The 16,963-nt window shown below is 44.2% G+C and overlaps 1 protein-coding gene across 2 annotated transcripts in view; it reads left to right on the top strand.

Annotated features, from left to right (window-relative positions):
• PNPLA7 (patatin like domain 7, lysophospholipase) overlaps positions 1–16,963 on the top strand; it is a 123,859-nt gene that overhangs the window by 2,998 nt on the left and 103,898 nt on the right. Inside the window, exons 3-13 of one of the 2 annotated variants that reach the window (XM_085076430.1) lie at positions 126–191; positions 872–959; positions 1,529–1,611; positions 3,443–3,531; positions 3,880–4,020; positions 5,335–5,494; positions 6,468–6,548; positions 11,449–11,577; positions 12,860–12,940; positions 13,470–13,593; positions 14,425–14,517. In XM_085076430.1, the coding sequence (XP_084932556.1) occupies positions 126–191; positions 872–959; positions 1,529–1,611; positions 3,443–3,531; positions 3,880–4,020; positions 5,335–5,494; positions 6,468–6,548; positions 11,449–11,577; positions 12,860–12,940; positions 13,470–13,593; positions 14,425–14,517 (1,135 nt within the window). Of the gene's footprint in view, positions 1–125; positions 192–871; positions 960–1,528; positions 1,612–3,442; positions 3,532–3,879; positions 4,021–5,334; positions 5,495–6,467; positions 6,549–11,448; positions 11,578–12,859; positions 12,941–13,466; positions 13,594–14,424; positions 14,518–16,963 lie in introns of both variants that reach the window. The other variant, XM_085076429.1, reaches the window with a different exon arrangement.

The raw sequence follows: 16,963 nt of genomic DNA, 5'->3' as shown, positions 1-16,963 counted from the left end.
AAAGTGGGTTGTAAGTCAAAGAAAGACACAGTCTGGTTTGGATGTGCCAGACCAGGCACTGAGATGTTTTGTGGAGGCTTTTTGCTGGTTGTGGGAAACTGATTTCACCTTCCTTTTGGTGCCAGGCTGTGACACCAGGAGGTGAGACCCCCATGCTGCAGTTTGTGGAGGACAGGATCCAGACCACCATGGTAAAGTATAGCTGCAGTCACCTGGCTGAAGGCTGGGGTGAATCCAGAGTAGCTTCTCCTGAGCTCCAGGAGTTCTCCTAAGTCTCTGCCAAAGGCTGAGGGTTTGTTGCTTTGCTGTTGCTGTGCACAAGGCAGGAGTTAATTCCTGTTGTTTAGAAACACACACAGGTTTGGGTTGGAAGGGACCTTAAAGTTCCTCCAGTGCCACCCCTGCCATGGCAGGGACACCTTCCACTATCCCAGGTTGCTCCAAGCCCTGTCCAGCCTGGCCTTGGACACTTGCAGGGATCCAGGGGCAGCCACAGCTTCTCTGGGCAATCTGTGCCAGGGCTTCAGCACTGTCACAGGGAGGAATTCCTTCCAATATCCCATCTAACTCTGCCCTCTGGCAGTGGGAAGCCATTCCCCCTTGTCCTGGCACTCCATATATTGAGTTGAACAGCTCACAGATCTTTGGGAAGAAAAACATGGAATATTTTGCATGTGAGCTTAGGACTGGTCACTGATGCAGTTTAAACTTCTTGCATATGTGATGTTTGAATTAAAAATGGATTATTTATGAACATGCTTGACTTTTAGACATCTCACTGAGCTGAGTATTCTTTAGCACCTCCAAAAATATGTAGTAACTTCTGACGTTGAAAATTACTAACTTCTTTCTCTCTGAATTCCCCTCCCAGCTGACTGGAATTGCAATTGGAGCTGCAGTTGCACTGTTGCTTATAGCAGTTGTTGTGTTTGTTGTGTACAGAAGAGTGAGACAATCTAGTAAGTACTTGATAACTATGTAAGCTTTAAAACCAGTCTTTCCATCAGTCTTGAGTCATTTTGTAATTTTCTGTGGTAGGTGTTTGCTGTGAAGGTGTAGTTCTAGTAGGACAACAGCTTTGAAGGGTGAAGAACTTGTGTTGATTCACACACCCAGGTCTGAACCCAGAGCTGTCCATGCAGGACACTGAAGGGTTTTATTTCTTTGGTATCAGCAATATCAGCCTCAGTATCAGTTGTAAATCATGCAGGTTATTAAAGCCCTATTGTGATTTCACTGTCACAGTAATGAGAAATTATTGAATTCCAGGTTTCCTTCAGGAGATTAGAACTACCCAACCCTTGTGTCTGTTCAGAGAGCCCTTTACCTCCTCTGGGGCTGAGGGAGAACCTCAAGCCAGCCCTGCCTTGGTCTGCCTTGGCCAGAGCTGGCATTGAGGGATCCCACAGTGGTTTAAATTCCAAACTCTGCCCACAGCAGCTGTTCTGGGGGAGCAAAGTTGCCCAGCTGTGCCCAGGTGTTTTCCCAGCTGCTGAAGGTGGTTTCTGATGTGATGCTTCTGTTTCAGAACAACTTCAGCCACACGTGCCTCAGTACAGGTTTCGCAAAAGGGACAAAGTGATGTTCTATGGGAGGAAGATCATGAGGAAGGTGAGTGCACCTGGTAACATCCAGTTTGGGAGCTGTAAAGTTTGCAATACTTGACTTGCTGAGCCTGGCTCGGGGCCTTCAACCTGGACAATTGTACTGGGATTTTGTGGATGTTTCAGAACTCCTGGAATACTGACTGGATTGCTGGTGGAGCAGCAGTAGCTTCTCTTTCTGGCCAAACCTCTCCTCTTTGAAAAATATTTGCAGCCAGTGAGGGTAGGAATAAATCCATGAGTATCTGACTCCTGTATGGAGTTGATGATTGTTTAAATATCCCAGAATCCCAGACTGGTTTGGGTTGGAAGGGACCTTAAAGCTCATCTCATCCCACCCCCTGCCATGGGCAGGGACACCTTCCACTATCCCAGATTGCTCCAAGCCCTGTCCAGCCTGGCCTTGGACACTTCCAGGGATCCAGGGGCAGCCAAAGCTTCTCTGGGCACCCTGTGCCACCTCCCCAGCCTCACTGGCTGTTCCCTGTCCTGCCAAGTCCAGGTGTGCACTCACTGAAACACAACATCTGTGGAAAAATAAGGTACAGGGAAGTAACCAAGGTTAGTCACTCTGTGCTGAGGAGCACTTCCTGCTGTGAGCTGCCCCAGCCTCTGCCTCCCACACCTCGTTGAGGTGAATTCAAACACTTGGACTTCATTAGACACTGGTGGGTTTAATATTTAGTTCTAGAGTGCTGTTTCATTGTGGAGGAGGTGGTTACTCCCTGAATCTTGCATAGCAGGTCAGTCTTTACATAGAACTTGGCAAAAAAGCCCGAAGTGAGAGGAAATCATGTGTGTGCAACTTCATAATTTTAATACTTTTTAACCAAGCTGTTTATATGTAACTCACATAAGTAAAGAATACTTAGAATTCCACATGGGAAAGTAATTTGAGGTACTTTTTTGTTTGGGGTTTTAGACCTCACTTTTTGCTTTTCTTCCCAAGTCAGGCATAGAATGTTAGACCCAAACTGCTGTGGATTGCACTTCATGGATTTTTTATATCATTTCAAGATTTTACTTCTGAATGAAAAATCCCTCCAAACTAATTAAAGATTTCTTTTGCGACAGAAACTTTTTGTAGAGATTCAGCTATTAGGGCAATAAATGGAGAACTGTGAATGTTAGGAAAGGAACTAATGGGGAGTTTTCTCAGTGTAGCAGTTGTAGTGTTTCTCCAGAGGGTGGCACTTGGGAACTAGGAAAAACAACGAGCAGCTTTGGTTTGTCAGCATCACAGCCAGATAGAATCATGGAATATCCTCAGTGGGAAGTGACCTACAGGATCATCAGCCCAGCTCCTGTCCCTGCACAGACACCCCAACAATGCCATCCTGGGCATCCCTGGCAGCATTGTCCAAACACTCCTGGAGCTCTGGCAGCCTCAGGCTGTGCCCATTCCCTGGGGAGCCTGGGCAGTGCCCAGCACACTCTGGGGGAAGAACCTTTCCTGATCTCCAGCTTGACCTGCCCTGGCTCAGCTCCAGCCATTCCCTGGATCTTCTCCAGGTCACCAGGAGGAACAGATCAGTGCCTTAGTCCTCTTCCTCATGTTGAGTGTTCCTGAGTGAGAACCACAGCTCGGTCTTTTCCCTCTACCACTCATCACCGCTGTGCTAATTACTTAGCAAAATCAAAATATACTCTATTTGCCTTATAGAAAGGAAGTGATCTGAAGTAGATATTCCAATCCTCCAAGGTCTTACATGAGCTCTTTGCTCACACTATAATGGCTGGGAAATGTGCTGGAGCCTCAGCAGGGTTAGAATTAGTGGGTTGGTTTTTTTTGGTTTTAGGTTTTGGTGACTGTTGTTGCTTTCACTATTTCCTCCTAGGTTACAACTCTTCCAAACTCTCTGGTTGGGAACACTGTGCCTCGCCAAAGGATGCGGAAACGGGCAAAAGTCTTATCTTTAGCTAAAAGGTACTTGGGATTTTAGAAAGGGGAAAATTCCTGTCATGGAGGCTGGTTTTGGGGGGTTTTGTTTGTGGTGTGGAACCTAACCCAACCCTAGCAGAGCCCTTTCCTGTAGCTGGTAGTTTTCCCAGTCCTGTCAGCTGTGGATCAGCTGGGGAGATTGCTGAACTGGGATGGTTTTGGTGAGGAAAGGCAGGAGGGTGGAATGTTTTAGCTAGTTGATAATGTTCAGCTTGGGGTGGTGAACTTTCAGGATTTACTACATACTTATTGAATATTTCCTATTAGTACAAATTTGATATTTCCTATTAGTACAAGTGAGCAAACATCCTGAACTTCTGTTTTCCTTTGTAGGATTCTGCGTATTAAGAAGGAATGTCCAACTCTGCAGAGGAAAGAACCTCCTCCCTCTTTGCTAGAGGCAGATCTGACTGAATTTGATGTCAAGAATTCCCATTTGCCATCAGAAGTCCTGTACATGCTTAAAAATGTCAGGTAATGTTAAATGGAAAGAGGAGTTTGGAGTTTGGTTTTGATGGATGTTCAAATGATGTCAATATTTGAGAGTTTGTGTCAAATCTCAGATTTGATAATTGAGTGGTCAGAATCCTGAGGGAGTTGACTGAAACTCATCTGAGCATGAGGACAGAATAAATGACTTTGAATTTTGTAAAAACATTAAGAAAATAGTTGAGTTTGTTTTAAAAATACATTAAAAAAAGAAGATATGGGGAAAAAGAAGTAAGTTATTTGTCTCAGTTTGGGAATAGTGCTAATGAAGGTATTCTAACATGAGCAGATTTAGTGCATCTGAAAACTTCTGTTTAGGCTGTATCAGACAATTTTTTTGTACAGAAAAGCTTCATAATTGGTAAATGTTAATTGGATACCATATTGACAGCTCCCTGAGCTGTAGAATCTTTTACTTTTCTGCCTGAAAAGGTTGCAGATAAATCAAAGTCAACTTAATCCCCACAGCTCTTTGGCAGACTAAGAAGAAGGGATGATCTTTGTGCCCCTTCAGCAAGGGGTTAAATTTGCTGACACAGCACAGAAGAGGAGATCTTGCAATCTGTAATTTTGGTTTTGCTTGTGGATGTTCGTTTTTTCTCCCACTTGTGGTATAATTTAGTCCTGAAGGTCATACATTGTCAAATAAAAATGCTATTTAAGTCAGCTGAACTTGCTGCTGTGGAATTACGATCTCCTATGACTAATTGTTGTTGCAGTAGGATTTGATGGATTGATCCTGATAAATGGGAGCTGTTGGAGCTCTGTGCAGAGTGATCAGGTGTTAGAGCCATTTTTCTCTCTGCCTGGCAGTGACTGACTGGAGTCCATGTTACCTGCAGGAGATGGAGTATTCCAAATTTGCAATAACATGCATATGAGAGGAGTTTTTTCCTCAAGTTTTCAGTACTTCTCCTGTGCCCTGCTTCTGTGGACAGGGCAGCTGCTCTAAAAGGGGAAGTTCTGTGGGGGAACTTTTCTTATGCAATGTGTGAATCTTGCAGGTTTTTTTATTTCCTCCCCTCAGAGGCCATGCTGGTATTTGCTGGAGGAAGGTTGGCTGCACTTCTGAGCCTCCTACTGGCATTCCTTGGAGGGTCCCTCCAAAGGAGCCCCAGCATTGACAGTCCTGTGTTTCCTGCTGCTCTTCCACCTTTATTTTGGGGAGCTCCTCCAGGCTTCATCCACCCTGCAGCCACTCCTTGGCCTTCCTCTGCTCCTCCTGCCTGGGGCTTTGCTAATTTAGCAAGGATTTTCCAAGGACTGTGGTGATTTTCCATTGCATTTTCTTCGCTGCAGGGTCCTTGGGCACTTTGAGAAGCCCCTGTTCCTGGAGCTGTGCAAGCACATGTTCTTTGTGCAGCTGCACGAGGGTGAATACATCTTCCGTCCTGGTCAGCCAGACAACAGCATCTACGTGGTGCAGGATGGAAAGCTGGAAGTTTGCATCCAAGAAAGTGTAAGAAGCTGCTCTGCACTTCCTGGGAGAAATCTGTTGGCACAGCAGATAGGTTGGCATGAATCATTAAGCATTGATTAAACTTAGACATGTGAATCAGAGTGGTTTAGGAGGGATTAATCTCAGCTTTTCAGGGCTGTGGTATTTGTAAAGATCAAGGTTTGCAGCTCTGGTCCCTCGTGGCTCAGATGAGAGCAGAACTCGGTGCTGATGAAGCAGCTGGAAATATCCTCACACAGGAGTTGGATAAATTGTTGAGGGAGAACAGGGGGCAAGGTGGGCTTGGAAATGTTCACCTTTGGAAAGGTTGTTAAAACCTTTGGGCAAAGTGTTTGTGCACAGAGAGCAGGAGAGACCAAGCTCAGCTCAGAATAGCCCAACAGGAGTCAGTGGGTTTGCCTGGGAGGTGGAGGAGTCAGATTCACTTTTGGGTGGACAGGGAAAAAGAATGATGGTTTGTTTTCCATGTGAGTCTTAAAACTTTGAACACCAGCCCTTGTGATCCCTTCTGCCAAGTTAAATTTGTAATTTTTATCTTCTGCCTGACTGAATTTGAGTTTAACTTCAGGATGTGAACAGTTTTCCCATGTCTTAAAATGCAGTGGGCTTGTGTTTGGAAATTTTGCCAAGTTTGCTGATTTCTGTATATTTTTACATTTTGCTGCTCCTGCTTTGTACAACCTCTTGACAGGTAATCCCTCAATAAAGGGAGCTCATTCTGCCTCAGAGTGAAGGAAGCTTTGTTTTGTTGGTGCTTACACAGCAAAGACAAGCAGGTCACAAATCCCCTGTACAACACTGGCTTGTTTCTTCTAATTTATCACTTTCAGAACGCTGGTTTAAAATTCTGTCATTGGAATTAGCACATTTCCATCAAAGCAGTGAGAAAAGAGGCGTCTAAGCTTTCTGAAATGCTCCAAATTTGCCCAAATGCAGCTGTGAGGCTGCAGTAACACTGTGTCTGTGCTTGCAGGATGGAACAGAAGTGGTGGTGAAGGAGGTGCTGGCAGGGGACAGTGTGCACAGCCTCCTCAGCATCCTCGATGTCATCACGGTGAGTTCTGGGAGCTGCAGGGTCCTGCTGGAGCCTGGCAGGGCAAGCAGGCCTTGAGCATTTCTCAGAAAGAATCAGAATGCAAAGTGGTTTTTTTTTTTTATCAATTCTCCTCCTCCCAGCCCCTTACAGCTGTAAACTGAGCTCTGTGGTGTGGAAATGGGTTGTGAAACATGTGCTTGACAGTGTAACACTGACTTCTCATTAGCAGGAGGATTTGAATGATCCCTGTATGTCTGGAGAACTGAGATTAGAGTTTGATTTGCTCAAGTCACAGCTCAGGCAGGAGCAGGGCCAGGTTGAGGCCCAGCAGTCCAGCTTTTTACGTGTTTGATTGGTTGCTTAATGAATTTGTTTTTATTTAGTCTAATGAAAATAAATCTGCCAGTTGTTATTACTGTAATTATGCTGTGAAACCAGCTGCTGGATTTATTTTGTGTTGTAACATCAGTGGTGCTGGTGACCAGCTGAGGGCTGAGCTCTTTGGCAAGGGCCAGGATGAGCTGAATGCCTGCTGGTCCTGTTGAGTGCAAAACTGGTGGATTTTGTTTCAGTTGGAATGACACTGATGGTTGTGCTGAAATCACCACAGTGCATCTCTTAAGGAATGCCTAAATGGAAGGTGTTGAATTCAACATCTTTGGTGATACCCAAGCCCTGGAGCATTCTGCTTTCTTGTAGGATTTTGGTAGAATGAGATTTGAGAGGATGAAGATAATCTAATCAATAATTGTTCTTGTTTGACCTTGGGTCATGTTTTTCTCATGCTTGGCTGTCTCTGTTCATCAAAAGGTGCCATTGCTCTGTATGTGAGTAGTTAAAGGATTCCCTGAAGTGTTCTTTGCCACTTTTAAAATCAAGCATATACTATATCCCTATTATCTCCATATCTATATTATCTATAGCTATAGTTCCCATAAAACCTATTGATGACATTTTTTGTTTGGTCACAGTTTCCTCTGTAGAAAGTGAATAATTTGGATTGTACAAGTCTAGTTTTTGCTGTCAAATTCCTAATATCTTTGTAAATTCATGTGAGTACCTTTGCTGTTGTTAATTCCACCACTAAATTTTCTTCATGATGATATTCTAAAGAGCAGGACCCTCATAAAGTAGCAGGAATACCAGTCATGTTCTTGTTTGTTCAAAAGGAATATAAGAGAAGAAATTGTTGTATAACAGTGTTTTGTGGCTTTGGTTTTTTAAAAAGTCGTTGCCATTCATTTTGTGTTTTGTTGGGCTTTATTTTTTTCCATTTTTAATTCTCATTCTGTCATTTTTTTTCCTCTTTCTCATTAGTTATACCACTGGTAAGTAAAAAAATAAAAATGATGGAAAGTGTGTTGAACAGAGTTAGCAGCATGCAGAACAATCTGTAATGAAAAATCCTTGAAATATTTTTTGCTAAACTTGTTCTCATTTATTTTTATAACTCTTTTGTTCATCTTTTCCAAGCTTTGTGAACTGCTTGTTTCATTTCTGTTTTGTCTCTTCCTTATGTTCCTTGCAGACTTTAGGTAGAGGAGTAGCATGAAAATAAGGAAGGAGAGGGGGAAGTAGCACAGAATCAAAATAGAGGAGACCCCTCAGACCATCCTGCAGATACCATAATCTGAATTAAATTTCCCTGCACCACCAAACACATGGCTCTGACATGAAGGAAGGGTGTATTTAGAGAGGGTTTCAGTTGTCTGAGCTGAATTTGTGATTCTTTTGACTGATTTTGTTGCACATGGTGTCAGGCTGGTTCCTCACTTAGTTGAGAGTTGGGCAAGAAAGGTGAGGCTGCTACAGGAAGTGGCAAAGAGTTTGTTGTTGGACCTAAAAGAAAGGTCACACCAGAGCTACTTTTCTAATCAAATCTTCCAGTTTTTCAGCTGAAAAGTCCCTTTAGTTGTACTAAACACAAAGGGAGCAGCTGTGACATGAGCCTTTGCTTATTCCAAGAACAGATCGATGCTGCTGTCTCCAGCCTCTGAGCAGGAACTGGAAGCTTTTGAATCCAAGTGGATGCAGACCCTTTCCTGGTATTCTGGAGCAGTTCTGAGGTGCACCTAATGACTCTGAATTGATAGTGCCTCAAATAGCAAAGCAATCTCTGAGCTGAGCCTTGTTGATGTCTCTGTTTCCAGCAGCTCTTGCTGAGAGCTCCTGTGTGCAGCCAGACCTTTTCCCAGAACAGTCAATGTTCATCCAGAGTGAAATGGTCCAGCAGAGATGTGGTGCTGATGGCTTGAGCTTTGGGGTGACTTTTCTTTTACCCTCCACGTGGAGATGGTGTTAGGAAAATGGCCCAGGTGGCATAGTTGGAATAAGAAAGTTGGAAAAAGAAGAGGCTGTGAGGGATATTGATCAATTGGCAGTGATTGAGGGGGGGAAAAAATGAAAGTCAGGATTGAAAGAAGCTGGAGAAACACTTGGATAAAGGAGAGCCTGCAGGGCTGACAAGATAGATGAGGTTATAAAGAAGTGATTGATGGCTGCAAGAGCTTTGAGTGCAGCAGTGTTGATGTTGAGGATGTCAGGAAGGAGCTGAGGAAGACAAAATCCAGGCATGGAAACAGGGAGAATGTGCCAGATTTTGGGGTCCAAAAAGGAATGGGAGATTGTGAAGCATCTGTGTCTCTTGCAGCAGATTTCTTCACCAAACTCAATTGGGTTTGGCCATTAGCTGTCACCTCCAGCTGCTGCTGGGAGATGATGTCTCTTAGTCTCTAGAAGTAAATAGTTACCTGCCCTGAGAACAAAAAGTTCTCATTGGGAAAAAAAACCTGTTTCATAACTGATTATAACTTAACTGTTCTTGTCATCTCAGTGTGTGATTGCAAAATAGTATAATTTAAAGGTGGTATTCTCCCAGTGCTGCTGATAACATGATATGTGAGAGAAGTGACAATTATGGAACATTTCCTCTGACAGCTCTTAGCATGTTCCAGCCCCATTAGCCGTGGTGTTGGTCCTTTCAGAAGAGCTGCTCTCATGCAGGGATTTCAAAGAGGCAAAATTATATGCTGAAAACTTGGAGGAATGGGCTGTTCTCTGGAGAAAAAGGCTTCTGCATCATTATCTGTTATTATCCTGAAGCTGTTCTGCTCAGATTGGCAGCACTGGCCTCTCCTCTCATGAGCACTTTCCAGAAGAACCCAAACACTTTACTGGGCGGACTGGAGAGCAGAGTTCTGTGATGCACAGGGTCTGCTTTGCTCTTTGGAATGACTCTTACAAAACACCAGTAAACTTCATCCTTTATCCCTGTCCAGCAACTAAACATTCAAAGTTTTTTACCATATATTTTACTATATATTTGCTGTAGAGGTTGGTAGGAAATACAGTTGATGGCAAATGCAGTGCTTAAAAGCAGACTATATACACTTTCTTTTCCATGTAAGTATAGGAAGTCCAAATTACTTCTTCATCTAAAGCCAGACTTAAAACTGGCCTGTAATAGAGGATTGTTGCATTTATTTTTGGGTACAGCCAAAGCACAGAAATGTTGTTTGTTAATTTCCTAATTAAAAGAAACTTGGGAAAAGTGAGGACACTGGCAGCTTTGCACTGTAGGTCAAAGAGCTGTTTAAAATTTCAAATCCCTCAGGAACTTGAAAATCAAGGCTATTAATATCATCCCCGGATTTTATAAAAAGGTCAGCTGAAGTTGGTGTAATTAAGAAATTGGTTCCAATTAATTTAATTTAATTTTAGAATCTGCTTCATGGTGCCTTCCAGACCAGCAGGCAGACAGAGCTGCAGCTTTATTTTCCAGAGTGATTAGAGCTGGACAGCAAGTCTCCTGTTCAGTTTTGCTGAGTTCTTTAGGCAGGAATTCCTTCAAAGTGCCTGTGCTGAGTTGTCTGATGCTCTGCAAGTCTTGCAGGTGGTTTGGTTTGTAATCAGCATTTAATATCTGTATGTCAATGTTGGGAAAAATTTGCCTTCTGTTGCTCAGGAGGGGCAATGCTTCCAGAGCTGGGAGGTGCTGTTAAAATAGGAACTTCATTTCTTCCTTTGCTCCTGCTCTGTGCTGTAAAAGGGCTCTTTTTATCTTATAAATACTGTGTAAATCAATATGTGATGGATTAGTAAATTAATTTAGGGAGTTATAGATGTTTCCTGCACTTACTAAGTGGGTAAAAGGGGCATTGTCTGTCTGGAATTTTTTATCCAAGCGTTTGGCAGTTGATTTTTGTTAAAGTCTATTCTCATTTAAGGGGAAAATCCAAAATCAGAGGCTTGTCTTCCAGTGTGAAAAAAAATCTCTCTATTCTACCCACTTGTAGTTTTATTCTTCATTTGTTTGTTAGCTCTCCATCTGTTCTTTGAGCAGGATGGTCTAGACCCACTTTGTCTCAAGGAAAGAGAAGCTGTTTGGCTTTGTCACATGGAATATTTAATATATATATATATATATAGATACATATATATCTTGAAACACAAGAAGCCTGCCTGTCTTTTGTCTTAATCCATTATGTCTGTAATTACCACACAATTTTGTTGGGTTTTTTACTGGTTGTGTGGTGTGAGTCTGGGGTTGTTTTTGCAGCAAATAGCTTGGTTGTCAGTACAGATAACAAAATCAACAAACCCTCTTTCCTCTGCAGCCTGGACTAGCTGGAATTTGCAATGCTTCTGAAGCTCTGTAATAAAACTGTGTCAGAGCTGAGAGGCTGGCACTTGCCTTAACCTGATCCACCTCCCTGGAGCTCCTGTTTCTGTACCCCTGTCTCTAATGCAGGTGTGAATTCACCCTCATCACACCCTCCGTGGTCATGGAGCACAAGTTCAAGGCTTTTTGTGGTCAGATGGTGTCTGTCAGACATGTCCAATAGCAAAACAGGAATTTGGGAAGAGCTGGGTTGGATAATTGCTGGGTTAACCCTGTGTCTCTGGCACTTTCTCCTAGGGTCACCCTGCTCCCTATAAGACTGTCTCAGCCCGGGCAGCCACTCCATCCACCATCCTGAGACTCCCAGCCAGTGCCTTCCAGGATGTGTTCCAGAAATACCCTGAGACCCTTGTCAGGGTGGTGCAGGTAGGTAGAGCTGAGAGGGAAGGAAAAACCACTTTCATTTCCAGGTTCCAGGAGGATATTTAGAGGCTCAGCAAGCTCATCATCCTTTGGAAGGTACAGAACTGCTCAGTACAGCTCATCAAGATTTGGGCTTGTTCTGCTGTTCCCCTGGCTGTTGGAGCCCTAGACTCACCAAATCCAGCATTATCACATGCAGGAAGAAATAATCTATGTATCTATACATCTTCATTAATGGAGTTTCTGCCTGTGGTATCCTCAGCAATCAGCCAGAGCTGCACTGTGAGTTTGTTGGTCCCTGGGGAGTAGAAAGGTGCTGGTGTTGGCTCTGCAGCTTGGTGTGCACCAGGAAGGCTGCAGAACGGCTGGAGTCAGGAACAGACTGTCCCAGGTTCTGAACCAGGGCTGCTGCACCCTCAGGAGCTGTTTGGTGAGGGCTGATGCTTTGTAAAAGTCACAGAATTCAGCCTGACATGTGAATTCCTGCTTTAGAGGCCTCTGTCAGCACCTGAGGAGAGAGCTGTCAGTTCTATGTTCACATTGCCTTGCTTTGCAGGAGCTCAGGCAGCTCCCAGGTGAGCATTGACATCAGGCTGGTACCTCCTGCAGGGATCAGGATGAAGGATTTCCAGGAGTGGTGCCTTGTCCCACAGCCAAAGGGTGACCTGAGTCATCTAGGCTGTCCTTTTGTTTTCCTATCACTTCTAAATCTTTTTGTCCTTGCAAGCTGTGCTGGTCTCTGGATGATTTATGAGGGACACATGAACTTCCTCAGACTTGTGGCTGAAGGAGAACAGATCATTAACACCAAATTAATTTGCTCTGTGAGAGCTGATCCAAAGGAGAGGATGGCTCAGGAGTGGGAATTAGCTGGCAGGGCAGAGGAAGGTGGCACTGATTGCAGTGTCAGGTTTGAATGCTTGTGGAGCAGTGGCACAGGGTATGTATGGGGGAAGCTAGAATAATTTTTTTTAATGAGAGGGGAAAATTGGAAGCAAATACTTCTATTTCAAGGCACTTTTATTGCAAACAAAAAGCATTTGGTGTTTGGGAGTAAGACTTTGGATTCTCATGCTATCAAATGATTGTGAAGTCATTGGTAAATCATTTGAATCTATCTCTGTCTCAGTTTATCAGCTGCTAGAACGGAATCTCAGCTGAGGGTACAGTGTGTATTTTATAGAATGCTTTCAGGTACTCTGGTGCATGATTGTATCTAAATGCCAGAACAAGTGTGGGAGAATGCTAAATCCATTGCTATTGCTGCTTTATTCCCTGTCTGTAGATCATCATGGTGAGGCTGCAGAGGGTGACATTCCTGGCTCTGCACAACTACCTGGGGCTGACCACAGAGCTCTTCACCTGTGTAAGTCTGGGGAACAGGCCCTGAGCTCTCCTGACAGAGCACACAGAGGCTTTCCTTCCTCCAGAAGGTCATAAAGCAAATGCTACTCATTAATTTCATAATGACAGTGCTTGAGGAGTAAGACACTTGTATAACCAGCCCATAAAGCCCAGCCCACGCTGCTGCCTGGGGAGTTGGTAGGGACTGTTCAGCTTCCCAAGAGCATCATTCCAGAGTGATGTGTGTGCTCTGCTCGGGGCTTCAGGAGCCCTGAGCTGTACTGAGGATCCCTGCTCACCTCTGCCTGCTGCAGTGTGACAAATGCTGCCCCCATGGTGGCAGAGGCTCAGCTCAGGGAATGCTCCATGCAAGTGTCAAGCTGAGAGTGCCCAGGTGGGATGCACTGAGGGAGTGCAGATCCCAGGACAAGTCACCCGTGGGGATCTGGGGTTGATCAGCACGACCTGAGCAGTACCTGGGGCTCTGGGCAGGCTGTGGGACACATGTCAGGGGTGGCTGATGTCTGTTTGTCCCTTGCTGCTCCCAGCAGAGCCAGCCCATCCCTCTCATCTCCGTCAGCAGCGCGGGCAAAGCGGGCAAGAGACAAGTGGCCAATGCTTCAGAGGAAGATCGTGGAGAGAAGTTTGAAAAGTCTGGGGAAGCACTGGAAATGGGTAATGCTTCTGGAAACATGGAGGAACTGTCCTCTGGAATCTTCTTTAACTGTTTCACTATTCATAGAGTCACAGACTGGTTTGGGTTGGAAGGGACCTTAAAAAGCTCATGAATTCCACCCCAGCCATGAGCAGGGACACCTTCCACTGTCCCAGGCTGCTCCAAGCCCTGTCCAGCCTGGTCTTGGACACTTCCAGGGATCCAGGGGCAGCCACAGCTTCTCTGGGAGTCCATTCCAGGGCCTCACTGCCCTTAATAATAAAGAATTTCCTCCCAAAATCCAATCTAACCCTGCCCTCCATCAGCTTGAGGTCATTCCCTGTGTCCTTTCACTACATTTCATCTGCTGTTGATATCACTGCTATTGATCAGAGGATTTTTATTTTATCAGAGTAGTTAAGTATTGTTTTAGATCAGTTTCAGGTTTGAAGCCTTTGGGTAGTCCACAGCTTCAACAGGGAAATATTACTGTGTTCTTAATGATATTGAGGGGTGAAGGAAAGGGGAAAAATAAGTGACTCCTAATTTTGAATGCAGAGGGGGAGTTGGGAAAATTCAGCACTCTAGATACCAGCAGAAGAATTGTGTCTTTCAGGCTAAAGACTCAGTACTGAAGATAAACTCAGGAAAATAGATAGAGTTGAATTTGCCTCTGCACATGGAAAAAAAAATTAAATCAAAACCAGGAAAAAGGTTTAAACAATGTTTAGCGTCAGTGTTTCAAAATCTAAATCTGCCTTTAATAGTGGGTAGTTAAAGGTTTTTGTTGTTAGTGAAACTTATTTATTAGGGGGTACCTTGTGTTTACAGCATTTGTTTTTAAATTTCAGATATGTTGAGGGTTTCTGGTGCAGAAAACTCTGAGCATATTTTCAGAAGAAGCCTTTCATCACCTCCCTATGCAGGGTCTACAGAGGCTTCTAGTAAGTAGTGCTTGGCAAAATTGTGGGAAATATGTAATTTATCTAATCATGGGGGGAAACCACATGATCTCTGGAGTGCTGGGTTAGATAATTTTCCTGTTCATGGCAGATAATCATCTCACAGTGCTGTTCATGGTAGATAATCGTCTTGCAGTGGTGCTGCTTCCTAACTCATTTGTCAAGAATTTATTTAGTAACAAATGGACTATTATCCAAGAGAGCATTCCCTTGCTGTCATTATCAGCAACGGGGAACATAATCTGGCTACCAAGACCTGCAAATGAAGAGGTTTATTAATTGATATTACTGAAGCAAACTGAATTATGATGATAGGCCATCATCTTTCACATAAAAGATGACACACGTTTCTTGCTTGGCTGATTATCCCAAAAAGCACATTACATGGCTTTGCTGCTTTTAGAGGAATGTTCTTCAGAGTGGATAATAAAGGTGATTGATCATGGGATGCTCTGAGGAGACTCTTAGGAGGCTGAGCTGGTTTGATGCTGCAGTATGATTTTGGGGAGCTTCAGCCACCTCCTCTGGAGACATTTTCCTCTGAGTCAGGTGTTTTGGGCAGGTTTGTGTTCCAGGGTGGAGAAACTGGAGTTCTTGTGGCAGTCACAGAACACAGGCATCTGTCTCTGTTAGCTGAGGACTAAATTAACCACTGTGAAGGAATTTTAAGGTCGTGCTCAGGTAGTGCTCATAGAGAAATGTTTAATCAGTGGAATAAAGGTGTCCTGGGTACTTTAGAAGATGCTTTTATTGCTCACCTTAGCTATTAAATGGCTTAGGAGGTCAGAATATGCTATGAGGGGTTGAAGAGTGTGGAGACAAGGAGAAGGAGGGAGCCAGGCTGAGGGAGCCCATGGCACTGGGGCTTTCCCCAGGGTGAGCTTTGTGTCACTTCTTGCTGTCCCATTAAGTGTGCACAGAGGAGAGAAATGGGCAATTCCTTCATCTTTAACTCTGGAGGGCTGATTTTTTTCCTCTTCAGTTCCTGTTGGGCAAGTGTACAGAAACCCACTTAGAGTTGTTCATAGTTTTCATGTTACTGTCCAGAGGGATGGATCTGATGGAGAAGTAGGAATTTGGCTGGTGGTAAGTAGATAATTTTTCCAAGCCAGGGAAGCAAATTAAGAGAAAATATTGACTGACTCACACAAGACTTGGCTTGATTTTCACGTGTATGAGGTTGTTTTACATTAGGAATTACAAAATGTATCAGCAGACTTGATTCAGTGGTAAATTGAATAATCCCTGCCCTGAGCACAGCTCCTTCCCCCAGGTAAAAGAGGCAATTCAGTGAGCTCTGCCTGTGCAGCCTTGGGACAATTCTAAGGGAAAGTCCTTGTGTGTTCCTGGGAGCTTTTATGTGGAAGGATCCCTGGAAACTTCCCAGTGGATATGTCCATTTGTCCTTCCTTTCTCCTTTTAGGTGTCATAAGAGTTATGTCAAGGTACATAGAGCTTAGCAGAGAAAGAAAATTAGTTTTTACTGACAGAAGGAGCATATCTAATTGGGTAATTATGATTTGCCTCACTTAACAGAGCTGATTTCTTCTCACTGTTTAACTTACACAGAAAGTGTCTTGATGTCTGCAATGAAAAGATCAAGATCTTTCTTCAGATTCTATTCCAGTGCTTACTGTGTGTTCAGATTCCATAGAATATTGATTATGATTATTATTAATTCAGAGAGGAGAGAACTGTCTGTGTTAGAGTCATACAAGTGCTGTTATCTCAACATCCCCTTGATTTGCTTGTTGTTAGAATTAACAAACACTGCTGAAAATTGCTCTGGGAGAAAACCCTTTTGCCTCAGTTGCTCCTGTGCCTGGGTGTGATTTGTTCTTCTGGTTTTTTGTGTAGTTATCTAACTTGTATAGCTAGGGAATAGGATCCTGCCAGCTCAGGCTACTCTGCTTTATCAGTGTACTAACTTTGTGTGCAGAAAGATGGAATTAATTCCTGTGAAGCATCTGGGCTGGGGGACAGAGGAATTAGAAAGCAGAAATAAACCAGCAGGGTCTTCTGGATGTAACAACTTCACCCCTTCGGTGTCCCTAGAAATAAGCCTTCCTAACTCTTTTTTTAAGGCTAAACAGCAGTTATCTTTTATAGTTCTGTTTTTTCCCCAAGAGCTGGAGAAGCTGCTTCCCCCAGCCCTGCAGCACACGTGGGACTGCAGGGAAGAGCTGGGAATGCTGCCAGGGCTGGTGGCAGTGCCACTGTTTGTGCAGTGCCTTCCAGCCCAGCAGAGGGTGGGATCCCATGTGTTCCTCAGGCAGATTCCAGCCCTCTCCTTCCCCCTGCCTCCCGGGCTGTTGACTCAGCTGGAAGCTCATCCTGCTGCTCCTGCCTCCCTCCCTTGGAGCAGCAAGAGCTGAGCTGATCACTGTGTGGGATTCACCACGGCTTCTGCTGGGAACAGGAGTGGAGT

Source organism: Lichenostomus cassidix, chromosome 17, assembly GCF_008360975.1.
Source record: "Lichenostomus cassidix isolate B80296 chromosome 17, HeHo_3.0, whole genome shotgun sequence".
In the NCBI taxonomy this organism is placed as follows: Eukaryota; Metazoa; Chordata; class Aves; order Passeriformes; family Meliphagidae; genus Lichenostomus; species Lichenostomus cassidix.
Note: the sequence above shows the minus strand (reverse complement) of the source record. Positions and strands in the feature narration are given on the sequence as shown.